General features: G+C 37.9%; 1 protein-coding gene across 1 annotated transcript; it reads right to left on the reverse strand.

The window, feature by feature from the left end:
* Positions 1-812: 812 nt before the first annotated feature.
* Positions 813-7,634, reverse strand: fgg (fibrinogen gamma chain). Its single transcript, XM_036582992.1, has 9 exons — positions 7,372-7,634; positions 6,337-6,390; positions 5,531-5,714; positions 5,128-5,212; positions 4,603-4,733; positions 4,204-4,337; positions 3,341-3,525; positions 2,413-2,690; positions 813-1,516 (listed from the first exon to the last, which is right to left on the reverse strand). The coding sequence occupies exons 1-9, from the start codon at positions 7,429-7,431 to the stop codon at positions 1,326-1,328; spliced, it is 1,302 nt and encodes a 433-aa protein (XP_036438885.1). The 5' UTR covers positions 7,432-7,634; the 3' UTR covers positions 813-1,325.
* Between the last annotated feature and the right edge of the window lie 6,045 nt (positions 7,635-13,679).

Here is a 13,679-nt window from a genome sequence, read left to right on the forward strand (position 1 = left end):
AAGTAACTTGTTTATGTGTTTTTTGACCGTATATGATATACTTTTACCTATAAAATGAGCAAAAGTACTGATAAAATTCAGACTTTGCTAACATTGTTTACAGCTTGTTTACCAGCGAAATTAGCCTCATAGCTCCATTAGAAAACCAAAGAACCAAACATGTCTTGGCTGCTTGACTAAATATACCTTTAAAGATGCACCACTGAACCTACAAAACTGGTCTTAAGTTGTAGAATCAGATTAAATAACAACTCAGTGTTGTTTGAGGTTATTATATTTAGGCATGCAATTTGTGCAATGTTAACTTTGCAGCTGCAAGCTTGCATTACTTGTCAGCTACTTTAGCCTGGTAGCTCCAGAGCCAAACTAAAGAAGCAACCTTCATTTGGGGTGATGGTGAAAAGTGTGTAAATACGCTGCATTTGGACTGAAGTTCCTGCAATTGAATGCAAGCAGGGACACTTTGGAGGCATGTTGTCTGTGATTCTGCCTTAAAACTGCTGACTCAGTGTTAACTGTCTATTGATCGGTGGGTCGGCCCAAGTCTAGGCTGTGATTAAGAAATCCTCCCCCGATGTTGAACATCAGGGTCAGATCCATGGCCTGGACCATCTCATGGTAACATACTATCAGAGAAAAGTGTGGCAATGTTGACTTATTGACCACCCATGCAGAAGCAAATACACCCACACAGGACTGGCAGGACAAACACGTCATCAAACAAGCACACATACATGGCATGTCTCTGACACTGGATTCAACAGATCAGCAAGCAAAGGATTTTTTATATACATAAGGAAAAAAGCCATTTCTTTGTGCTAGTTTTTTAATGCCCAAAAAACCTTGATTTCATCAATTTCTAATGAAATACATATTCTTTTCTTTTAGACCGTCATGCGTTTGAATGACCCATGAACCTAAAGTTATTACTGTATGACTGTATGTTGTCCATTAACGTAGTACAAACACACACAACTCTTTCATTACAAAAGGTGGAAGGGTTTATTTGTGGTTATTTGAGCACCTTAATAAACTAAACAATTTGAAAACTGAATAGTTTGATCAACTAACAAATTTCCAGTGAGAAAACTTTAGCTAGCCATTGTGCGACTGGGTAAAACAAGGTCATGTGACCTGTAATACAAGACACATGACTTCTGGAATATCTATGATCCAAAAAATAGAATTCATGTAAAACTCTGCATCAGATTAGAGATGCGAAACACAGACACTGACAGTAAAACTGTCACAGATGTTTTACACCTTTAATTCACCAATGGTTTTTCCATCAAAACCATGAATTCAGAGGAGAAACTGTTGTGTGTCTAAGGGCTCGGGAAGTCTCCTTTGCCGAAGCTGTCGACACCGCCCTGCTGGCCACCAGCTGTGATTCTGTTGATAGGAATGATCTTCATGGTGGTCTGCTTCAAAGAGTACCAGCGGGTGTGCCACGTGGCCCAGATGATACCGTTGTCGAAACCGTGCTGACCAGCGTCCTTCGCGGTGTACTTACCACCTGTGGAGCATTAAGAGAAGACATCACTTACCTACTAAGTATTAGAGATATTACTTACTTGCTAATAATGCAAGAAAGCTAGCAGACTAGTTTAGCATATAGGCAGGACAAGGCTATTTTATTTATATCACCTTTTGTACCACTTTTAGCAAAAAGGGTTCCAAAATGACTTGTAGTATTAATGCTTTCAAACGTGCTCACGGTTCTATATATGACCATTGCCTTCACTGAAGAACCCTTGAAGAAACATTTTAAAGGGTGTACACTGAGGCAGTTCAAAGTGCTTTACACATACATAAAAGATATTAAGGATATTAAGGAGTTTTGACCGCTAATGTTGCCCCTTGTGGGGAATCTCCAACTTGCTAAACGATAGTTACAAGCCAGCTTCATGACATGCTGCGCATTTCTAAAATTAGCATTAATGATAGTGATGACAAATATATAGAAAAATAAATGTGCCTGTAAAAAAGAGCAATACTATTCATAAAAATGAGAATAGATGGGCTTTGAGTCCTGACTTTGAGCTCTGAATTTCAGACAATATAATGTGAAATCATCATATGGAATAATGTGGAAAACGAGGTGGATATTCAAACAGGATTCAAGCCTTTCGTTAAAAGGTTTGAATGAATATATCAAATTAATTCAGCAATTGAAACTTCAAATTCATTCTCTTTAACATCTACTTTTATATCCGAGATACTTAGCAGGCTAACAAAGTATGTCTTAGCTAAAGCTAACTGCTTGCTATGGGAACTTGTTTGAAGGAAGGACTCTCGTGTAGGACTTTCTGCTTACGAGCAATGGGAGCCATCGGACCACTTGACTCAATTTCAAAACTTCCATTTTCATTTCTAAAGTTCTCGTCACTAGACGTCTTTGCGAATTCTTACCCTTGTAATATTTTCCATTCAGGTGGGCAGCATGGCAACGGTTCATCCACCACCCAGAGCCGTCCTGCTTAGCGCAGTTTCCATGGTACTTGTCATTGTCTTGGTCAGCTGTACTGAACTGCATGCCATTATGGGAAGTGTGGACCTTGTCGCTTGCGTCGTCACCAAAGTCAAACCCATCGAAAGCATCTCCAGCATCACCTCCGAAATAATATGCGTAAGTCAGACGGTACTTGTCTGCCTCTGGGCCTACTTTGAACATTGCGTAGTCAGCATATCTGTGGAAATGAGAAACATTAAAAGATTCATTAGGTATGTAATGATAACAAAGGCTCTATAATTGTATAAGCATCCATTTATGGGCATTGATGTCCATTTGTAATTGATTTATTCTCATTTTCAGAGGTTTGTTTGCATTGATGAAAAGTCCTGCATGGCTTCTGAATCCTACTATAACTGATACATCACCGTCATAACAAACATTTTTATCTGTAAAATGGTAACCTTAAGAGACGGAAAAGATCGCTCCTAACTTTTACCACTATTTTACCGCCATCAATATTACATATAAACTCTCAGAAGACGTGTAGGTTCACTGGTTGTTTTTGACAGTAAATAAAATGGCTACATTTGTGTTGTACACATTATGACCTCTGGTTCCTATCACTAGCACTGTAAAGAAATCTGAGTTTGTAAGTTTCTCTAGAATGAATCGCTTCACATCAAAACACCCTAAATGACTTTGTTTACATCTCAACCACTGAATTATGCAGACATTTTGTGAAATCTGTGGAATTCCCCATGAAGTTCATTGAAGTTGAGCTTCGAGACCAAATCCCAATACAATGTAATGCTATCTAGAAAGCCTGACAAAGTGAACTAGCAGCTCTTTGTCAGTCATATAACCACATTTCCCATGACGCCTTACTTTTTCATGCCTTCCCAGTCCACCATCTCTATCCTGAGCACGTAGGGGACAGAAGACTGAACGGACAGCAGGTGTATCTTCTCATTGCCCAGCCAGAACTCAGTGCTGTCGTCAGGTGAGAGATAGCCGAAGCCTTCTTTGTACGGAGCCCAGTCTCTGTTGAAGCTGACGGAGCCATCACGTCTCTGGAAAACACACGGAAAGTTGGCTCATGGACCTGCACTGTCATAACAAAACTGTCTTAACAGTCATAGGATTTTATTGCAAGTAATTCTGGGCCATTTCTATTGGTCGATTTATCAGAAAATGTTCCTACGATGAAAAGGGCAGCTGAGATTTTCACATTTTGACCAGTAGAAGTGCAGAGCCTTTAGCTACAGAGTGGCCACTTGCCTTGGAGAACATTCTTTTCTTTTTCCCTTCAACAAACCGGTTCAATCAGACAGCAAAATAACTGCATCAAATCAAACCACTGTGATTGCTAATGTGATGATGTGGTGATCATGGTAGCCCCCCCTGCTGGGCTGGTCCTCCTGGAATTACAGATGTTGTTCCATTGGTTGAAGTTTCCTAATGCAACTTTATGAAACAAGGTCTCAGAGTCTATTGCTTAAGGAAATAACCTGATTGGATGACATCAGGGCAGACCAGCTTGGCAGGCAGGGACCACCACAATCACCACAGCAGCAATATTCTTATCAATGTACTGAAGTACGCGGTTATTTGTAAATATAATGTGTAAATATTAAACATGTTTCTATTATTGTGGCCACATCAGCTTGCAAATTTTTGTGTCTACCTGGACAAATTTCCAATCAGAATTTTTAAAGCGTTCATATTTTCAATGAAAGTGCTCTCCATACCCTCTGCAGCACTGTCCATCCACGGCCGAAGCTATCAATCTCACAATAGACAAGGAAGGGTGAGGGCGCTCTAGCAGGCTGGACGTAGTACAGGCCACTGACTTTGCCACCCTTGTTTGCAACATCCTGGCAGTCTGAGTAAGAAAAGTGATACGTGTCATACACTCTTAAGAAATGAAAGTGCTGAAAATGTTCTTAGGGGCCATAGAAGAACCACTTTTAGTTTCCAGTGGATGGCTCTTTAGAGAACCATTTTGTGAAGAACCTCTTCAAAGTACCTTCACATAATTAAACAATTAAAGACTAGAACCATATGTTCATTCAAGAAGCATTTAGCAACCTCTGTTTTTTACAGCGTAGCTAACGAGTTGAACTAAACAAGCTGGATGTTTTCGCTACCTTTGCCTGTGATGGGCTGGATCTCCACCGTGTCCTTGCATGGCATCTTGCACTTCTGGTCCAGCTGAAGAGCCAGCTGTTTCAGCTCCAGCATTCGCTTGTCGTTGGCTGCCAGGGTGGACTGCAGGATACTGAATGAATAAAGGAATAAATAAAAATGTGAGAAAAGCACACAAAGTGAGCCTTCAACATTGCAAATAAAAAGACTGTCACACTGAAGCTAACAACTAGTTACCCTCAAGTACATAAATTACATTAAATAAATAAGTAAAAACAAATAATGTGGACTGCATGTTAAAAGTGAGCTAAAACTGCAAAATGTTGTCACCTGTTGTCACCAACATATTAAAATTCATAATAATTATTATCATTTCTAAGTTATAACTAAAAATGTTTTTTTTTTAAATGGATAGCAAACACTGCATGTGTATTAGGTAATTCAGTTTGGATTGCTTTAAAAAGCATCTATCATCAATTTTAAATTTCGTGTCACACTTCTATGCAAATGTACAGCAAGATACTTACTATATTTGCTCCTCCTGAGCTAGAATGCTTTTCTCAAAGCGAACCACGTCATCCAGCATGCTTCTCGATTTCTGAATGTGTGTATCTGGGAGAGATTCATTTACAGAAAGAAACAGAGTGGATTTATTTGAATGTACTTCACTATATAAGCACTAACTATATTCTAGCCACTAGTCAAACACATCTGCTCTCTGTTCTGAGATAGGTAGCGATCATGCTTTCAAATCAGCTCCTCCATATTAATGCAATTATTAACACTATACAGAAACTTCACAAAATAACTCTAGAATTCTGAAGCCAATACATTTCATACAGTAAACCCTCAGACTGGACATTCCACTAAACCTACGTGGCCAGTTTCCTGTATATTCTGTGGAACAGAGATATGGAGGACAAGGTGTACCTGGCGTGACCTTTTGAGCCTGTGTCTCAGAGTCTCTGAGGTAGACCACCCTGTCCTGAGCTCCTTTAGTGAGGTTGGCAATATCCAGCAGAAGCTCTTCCATATCGTTCAGGTCCTTCACCACCCCAGGTTTGTACTTTTGAAGATAATCTGCTACCCCGCATGTGGTGGGACAGTATTTGCCCTGAAGGAAAAGCCAGAATCATCTTAGCATTGCTTGAAGAGTTTGAGGTTTCAGGGCATTTGCTTTCAGCATTGTTAAAAGCTTAAAATCACTCATTATATACTATTTTTTGTTATTCTATGTTCAATAATAACTAATTTAACGCAGATTTAAATACTATATACTAGATAGCATATAACTTTAGGTGCTTTATTGCATGTTACAAGATATTCAATGATAAAATAATCAACTGTAATTATCAATTATCAAGACTGTCTATGATCTGATCACCAGTTTTAAAATATGATTAATGTTGGATCCAAACATATTTTGGATTTTAATTTTATTAGAACTTAATTCTCAATATTATCCAGTTTTCTCTGTCATTTTGGAAACATCTACAGCTCCATCCATCATTCTGGACATTTCTTTATTTTTATATACAGTGTGCTAGCTTAATACTCATTACATTAAAACTGTGAGGTTGCACAGGACTAGCATACTAAATTGTTTTGTACATTCATCTGCAAAGTAACTGGCTTTATATAGTTGAAATCATCTGTAACATAAATAGCATAAATATGCATATCATAAAAAGCGAATGGCAATTAATTGGTTGTAACTGTAATATACTTGTACTTACGAAGCCATCACTTGGGGTACAGGCCTCTGGAGGTAATGAGTAGTCTCCCCTTTGCTGTATAACATAAAATGATAAAAATCTTCACTAAGGACATTCAAGCGTATTCAGACTTAAGAATAATTTGATAACAAAATGTTATCTTCGATTTGGGATGCACCTGCATATCAAAATCATATCAGTGTCAGTGACTAATCACTTAAAAATGATCAGCATTGGACAGATGTTTAGATTTGACCAACATTTCAAACCAACATTTAATGATGCGTTTATTGTACTCTGGAAAAAAAAACAGAAAGATTAGGTGACGCTAAACTACTTGTGCTAAAGGATGTGCATTTTATTGATTTTGACATATTTATAATCATAGAAAAATAAATGTTACATTCCTCTGCAACACTGATCTATTTGTGGATTTAATCCCAATTTCTACATTTTATAAATGTTTATCTATCAGTATCAGTACAGAAATGTACATGAAAAATATCATATCAGCATCAGCCCCCAGTTCCCATATCAGTGGATCCCTAGTTCTAATTACACAATCACTATATATATATATATATATTCCAAATGTATACCTTTTAAATGTTCACATGAATTAAATATATTACAATATTACATCAATACAATTATTGGATGCATGTGAACCTAATCTACAGTCGTATGCAAAACTTTAGGCACCCCTGATCAAATGACATGTTTTGTTAATTAACTAAAAAGAAGTTTTAAAATAAAATAAGTTTTACCATATTGGAAGAAAGATAAAACATAGTGTTTAAACTGTGTAAAAGGTTCAGCACATTTTATATTTAATTGTTTCTGTATTCATTCATGTTAAACTCCTTAAATATACAGAAACTGTGCAATAATATTTGTAATAAAATGCCATATTTAAGTGTTTTCCCTGTAGATCAAGCGTTAACTTATTTTCACTGAGAAAATCTAATTGAACTGGAAGCGTTCAAACTTTTACATAGAACCATACATCGAACAAGTAAAAAGCAACACTTTTTTTCAATAGAAGTTATTGCTTACCGCTGTTGTTAACGCACACAGAAACAGAACAGAGGCGACCGTTTGCGAGAAAGTGATCATTTTGATCCGGCAGTCACGGTGGTGCTCCTTTAGTGTGAGTGACCACTGCTCCTGCAGGATATTTATCCGATCAAGGTCCTGTGCAGGGATGGAGATAACGGTTCGCTATGCAAACACACCATTCCATCACAAACTGCAACAAAAAAAGACCGCCCTCTTACTCACAGCATGACTCATAGTCCTTACCAAAACTTCAACAAAAAATTAACCCATAGACTCAGCAGAAAATGACCCAAGAGACCCTGATATTACCCTGATGTTAAGGTCACTTCAAAACATCATTTAGGTGATGGGGCCTACATACATGAACAAATGACATAGTGGCTCTTGGGCGCACATTTCTAGAAAAAACTAAACTCAACTGCTGCAGAACCTTTATATTATGTATATACGGTGCTCCACATTCATGCATTCCATTTACTCTTTAAAGAAAGGTTGAAAGGTTCTTCAGAGAACTAAAAGTGGTTCTTCTACGGCATCACTCCGAAGAACCCTTTATTTATTTTATTGACACCTTTATTTTTACATGGTCTTGACCAATCAAATCAAACCCAGACAATTTACCCAACAAAACTATATGTATTTTGCATTGTCCTTCTTCAGTTAGACAGTTCGATTAGATTCACAGTGTGGTTTCTGAGACTGTATAAAATATTGTCATCAAAAAAAATCAAGCTGCTGCTACAGCTTTTAGCTATGCTACATATGTCTGTCCATTTTTATAGATATGTCACAAAGTGTCATGTGAAACCACATAAGCAAGTCTATGACTTCATAACTCATCACAGTTTGAGGCAAGGGTGTGATTATCTATGTATGCAGTTAGTACAGTGCTAATTGGTTGGGCTAGAAGATTCTAGTACTTGTTAGCCACATTAACTTTGTGACTCCAGTGCAAAACTGATGAAGCAAAGCATTAAACATAGCTTGGCTGTTTTGGGATCAGGGGAACATTGTGTACATTAATTCATTCATTCATTCATTCATTCATTTATTCATTTATTCGATTATTTATTTTTTATTTATTTATTACCTAACTACCACTTTAAAGGTGCACCACTGAAATTGGACTTAACGCACTTAAATTGTCCCAAAGCAGTTTACAATGACTTTGCTCAATACTCTGCATTATTGCTACACAAGCTTACAAGCTGTTCTTTACTGAAGTCTGAGTTAATGATTACACATGTTTCTTCTCTCAGAGAGAACAACAAATGTCCTCTAAAGCACACAAGTACACACACAAACCACCCACCCACAGGTCACACAGTCACACTCACAGACGGACTCTGGTACAATTTCAATGTTTGATGGCCCTGAGTCATTTGTCACTATTCATTTTACTGGCAGTGACAAAGTAAAGAGGATTTACAGTCACGGTAGAACGCGTGAGTTTGCCTAATCACTGCCCAAAGAATGTGCAAGTCTATACTATGCACATCAAAACACCTTACCAGCTTTTATATGATTAGATTTTTTACTGTAAGAAAAAAAAACCTCCGAGGGTTTTGCTATTATAGAACAGCTCATTTGATGACACTTTAAGCATATCCTGCAACTTACAATAAAAGAGTGACAAATGTGTAAACAGGATTTAGAAAAGAGAGAGGAACAAGAGACATCACTTATATTGTACACAGGATAATAAAAAAAAAAAGAACTCAAGTAGATAATCAATATGTCATGGGCTCATGAACTTCTATCAAATATCTTTATCAAATATGAGTGCACATGAGTTATGCAAATTAGAGCTGATTATTGATGCTGTGGCAAGGAACAAACAATTGTACAAGGTTTAAATAGTAAATGTTCATTTTTAAAAACAGCTACGTTGGTGTTAGGAGGTTCTATCTACATCAGTATTGCTGGGAAAACAATCAAAATATGTGTTTTCCCCATGTGCTCAAGCTCAACATGAAGCTGTGTACAGGGTTTATTCACTTGGCTTTGAGGCCTTCACAGGTTCTTCAAGGGTTCTTTAGAATAGAAAATGGTTCTATATAAAACCATGAACACTCAAAGAACCCTTTGCATGGTGAAAGAACTCTTCAGATTGATGCACAGTGTGTTTTCTATGGTTCTGTATAGAACCCTTTTCGTAAAGGCTTCACACTGTAACAATAGACGAACAATTTTTGGTGCTTTATAGAACCCTTTTCAAAAAGGTTCTATATAGAAACATTTATAGCACATTCTCCATCAATCTGAGGAACTCTTTAATGATTCAAAGAACCCCTTGATCATGAAAAGAGTGTTATTGGTTCTATATAGAACAATTTGCTTTAATAAAGCACCCTTAAAGAACCATCTTTTTTAAGACTGTATTTAAAGGAGCCTTTAGACCTCTTAAGTGAATAGCAGAATATTAGTTAAAAAATGGCAATATTGCTAACTGTTCATCTAAAATGTAGGCTTTTTCAGGTTAGAAGCTGCTATTTAGCTAGCGATTGCTAATGGTAGCCAGCTTTGAAGCCAGTCGGGATATGCCAATACCAGGGACTGATCTACTTGTTAGAATATATATTACATATATACTACTATTATAATTAGTAAAAACAGAACTGAACAGTATATAAATATATAAATAACATGTGGAGGGTTCGCATAAGCATACAGAAGCTTCTCAGACTTGGCAAAAAATGGTGCTAAAAGTGTTTACTTCCAAATTTCTCAAGTTTTTTGTCTCTTATGTGCTTCCCATGCAGTATCGCTTACATCTCTGTGCGTCAGACACTAATGTAGTTTGGTGAATATTACAATCCTTTATGCTACAAGCACCAGTTCTTGATTCCTGGCTGAATGCAAACACCAGACCTTGGACCACGGCGTTGTCTAATGCAGCTGGCTCACAGAAGCCATGCTGAAGGCAGTGCCAGAGGACACAGAAGCAGCTCGCGGACTGCTATGCTAAAGGCTAAACATAGGCTAAAGGACTTTGTTAACCCAACAGACCAAAGCTTCCTTCAATATATCTCTCTAATGTTCACCTTTGATTTATAGACGACGCAATACTCATAGTGGAAAGTCAAGAAGATCTGAAGGCCCTTATAAGTTAAAGATAGAACTTCAGCTTAATACGATGAAAACAAAGGTTATGACACCAGTAAAGACCACTTTACCACTGACATGGTAGACAGCTGCTGATTACTTGAATCAATTATTAACATAAACAGATCCAGCAGTCAAGAAATACAACACAAATTGGCACTTGACAGAATGAGGATGAAAAGGTCTTCAAATTGTCTTCTCTGTGGTTCTTTATGGATGTGAAAGCTGGTCAAGAAGCGGACAAACACTGACTAATTTGAACTGGTGCTGGCAAAGAGAGAGAGTACCTTGGATGACAAAGTAGACAAGACATGGATCCTTCAGCAAGTCGAGCCTCACTTCTCACTCAAAGTCTACATAACTAAAGTGAAGTGCTCTATTTTAGACACATTATGAGATAAACCAATTCATTGGAAAGCAGTTACATAAAATAGGAAGAGGACGGCCAGCAACAAAATGGATGGAGAAAGTCAGAAGAATCATGAACCAGCCATTCAAAGCCTGAGGACTCAAACAGAAGACAGGATATTCTGAGGAAACACTGTCTATATGATTACCAAGAGTCATAACATCACAGCATTTAACAATTAAATATTCTGCATACTCAGCCTCATGTTCATATACGTATCTTTGCTCAGAGGAGCAGCTTTTACACAAACTTTTCACCGTCATATTTTTGAACAATTGTTAAAACCACATATTCAACATCTTTTGGCCAAAACAAATGCTTTAAACATGTCAAAGGTGTACATTTGCATGACTTTTAAGCTAGCACTGTCACACAAATTGGCACAATATTTGACTATCTGCTCAGTCTTTAATACATTATTTCAAATCATCATTCTTATTTGCATTACAACCTTTTGAAAACCTAGGTACCCCTCAACAGGGATCGTATACCCCATAAAAATGGACAAAGCTAGTCATTTAATAACACTAAGAGAATTCACTACTGAAATATGTATCTGCATAAAAACATATAATCTATGTAAAATAATAGCATTTACTGGATTTTTTTATGTGAGGTTTTGCTTATCAGAATGACCACTGAAAGTCTCTGATATCCCTGTCCAAATGATCTCTCCAAGCTAACACCATAGTAAAGTTACTTTGGCGTGGATCACCACCACAGTCTTTGGCAGAAAGATAGAGACTGCAAGGGAACATGGACAGGCTGGAGTTCAAAACTCGAGTTTACTGAAGTCTACCATTGTTGTTTTCCCAGCCAAACTTACTCAGAGCTTAAAGTTTACTCTCTGTTCTTTGTGATGTCACAAAAAAAGAGAAATCAATTTATATGCTTCATCCCCTTTATGTCTCCACTATATAGATCTACGATTACACAATGCAAGACATCTGTTCCTGCACAATTTATCAGCTCTCACTAAACCAGTGCTCAACAAGCCTCCTCCTGGACATCCACTGTCCTGCAGAGATTAGTTCCAATGGTTCCAATCTACATCTAACATACCCACCTAAAACTAATGCATCTGATCAGCCAATCAATGACCTCTCAAGAAGTTGAAATACCTGGAGCAGTTTTGGCAGATTGGGGCTGGAACTGTACTCTGCAGGAGGGCACATCTCTAGCACCTGGGTCGGTAATCATGGCTCTAAACCATTAATCACTGGTCAGTTTCTGACCACAGCACCAATGTTGTCCAGATATTATCTGTGATGGATCATTCACAGCACAGCAGCAATGCTGACACTGTAGTCGTATGGTAGTGTCTGTGATGGTGCTGGTATAAGTGTATCAGACACAGTGGTGTTGCTGGAATTTTTTACACGTCAGTGTCAATGCCAAGTAGAGAGCGGCCCACCACCCAAGAATATCCAGCCAAGAGCAACTCTGTGGTCAGAAACTGACGACTGGAGAAGGGCTAGAGGAGGACTAACAGAAATTTTGTATTAACAAAGACAAGGTTAGTAAAGGTTTAGCAACAAGTCTTTACTAACCTGTAGCACAGCAAACCCTGCTTAAATTATGCATTATATACATTTATATACATATATACACTGTATACAATGTCAGAACATACAGTATATGTTTGAAACCACTTAACATACCAGGGAAATCAGCCTTGTGATTGGTGAGGAGGATACTTATGTAAGTGTTACCCATGAGTAGGACTGCCCAGTTTTCACTGTAAAGCCAGAATTTTGGAGAAATACATTGGTCATTTAGATGACACAGGAAAGTTATTCAAAGGACATACTTTGTACATGTACAGTGTACGTCCACAAGTGCAAGACAAACTTGGAGCTTTGCATATGTGTATATATATGTACATATGTATATACACATATATACACATATATACTGCTGTGTCTGGTCCACTTATATCGGTGCAACAAACACCAACACTTCACCACCACTTCAGTGTCACTGCAATGCTGAGAATGATCCACCACCCAAATAATGCAAGCTCTGTGGTGGTCCTGTCTCTATGGGTGCTGACCATTGAAGAACAGGGTAAAAGGGGGCTAACAAAGTATGCAGAGAAACAGATGGACCACAGTCTGTTATTGTAGAACTACAAAGCGGTCCTATATGTTATGGTAAGTGGAGCTGATAAAATGAATGTGAAAACAAGGAGAGAGAGAGAAAGAGAGAGAGAGAGAGAGAGAGAGAGAAAGAGAGAGAGAGAGAGCAGAAAAATATGAAGTGCTGGTCTGCGTATGACTATTTGCAAAAAGACAGAAGGTTTTTTCTTCTGTTATTGGTCAGTGAATTGGAGGGTGGACTGATCTGGCCAACTGTGAATGAGTTTGAGACTGTGTACTGTGAGGAGGCTGTATAGGTTTACAACACGGCACAAACATTTTCTCTTTGCTATTCAGACAAAAAGAATGAGAGAAAAAAAAAGAAGCTTTTTTTCTTGTAAAATCCTTAGATAGTATGCGTGTGTGTGTGTATGCAATTGTATGAAAGAGTGGGGCAGTACTGGCCTTTGCAGTGGTCATGCTCCTCTATGTGGTCATGGATTTGAGCCAACAGTCTCTTTTTTGAATCACTGTTGTTCAATGCGGATCAGCACAAAGAAAAGAACAGACACCTCCTGATGTTGGCCCACACCCAGCTCAAGCTGCCTGAATAGAAATAAGAATGTGAATTAAATTACTTTGAACAGTGAAAACGATCATAAAATCTATCACCTCAGCATAAACATTTCCAAAAGTCAACACAAAGACAGGCA

The sequence above is a fragment of the Colossoma macropomum genome, unplaced genomic scaffold (assembly GCF_904425465.1).
Source record: "Colossoma macropomum unplaced genomic scaffold, Colossoma_macropomum, whole genome shotgun sequence".
In the NCBI taxonomy this organism is placed as follows: Eukaryota; Metazoa; Chordata; class Actinopteri; order Characiformes; family Serrasalmidae; genus Colossoma; species Colossoma macropomum.

What these genes read in the sequence shown, in the direction of transcription:
- fgg (XM_036582992.1), bottom strand. Translation starts at nt 7,431, where the DNA reads ATGATCACTTTCTCGCAAACGGTCGCCTCTGTTCTGTTTCTGTGTGCG. An exon ending in GTACCCCAAGTGATGGCTTC is followed by an intron (nt 5,715 to 6,336) that starts GTAAGTACAAGT and finishes CTTTTCCTTCAG; the next exon opens with GGCAAATACTGTCCCACCAC. An exon ending in CCAGCCCATCACAGGCAAAG is followed by an intron (nt 4,338 to 4,602) that starts GTAGCGAAAACA and finishes TTTCTTACTCAG; the next exon opens with ACTGCCAGGATGTTGCAAAC.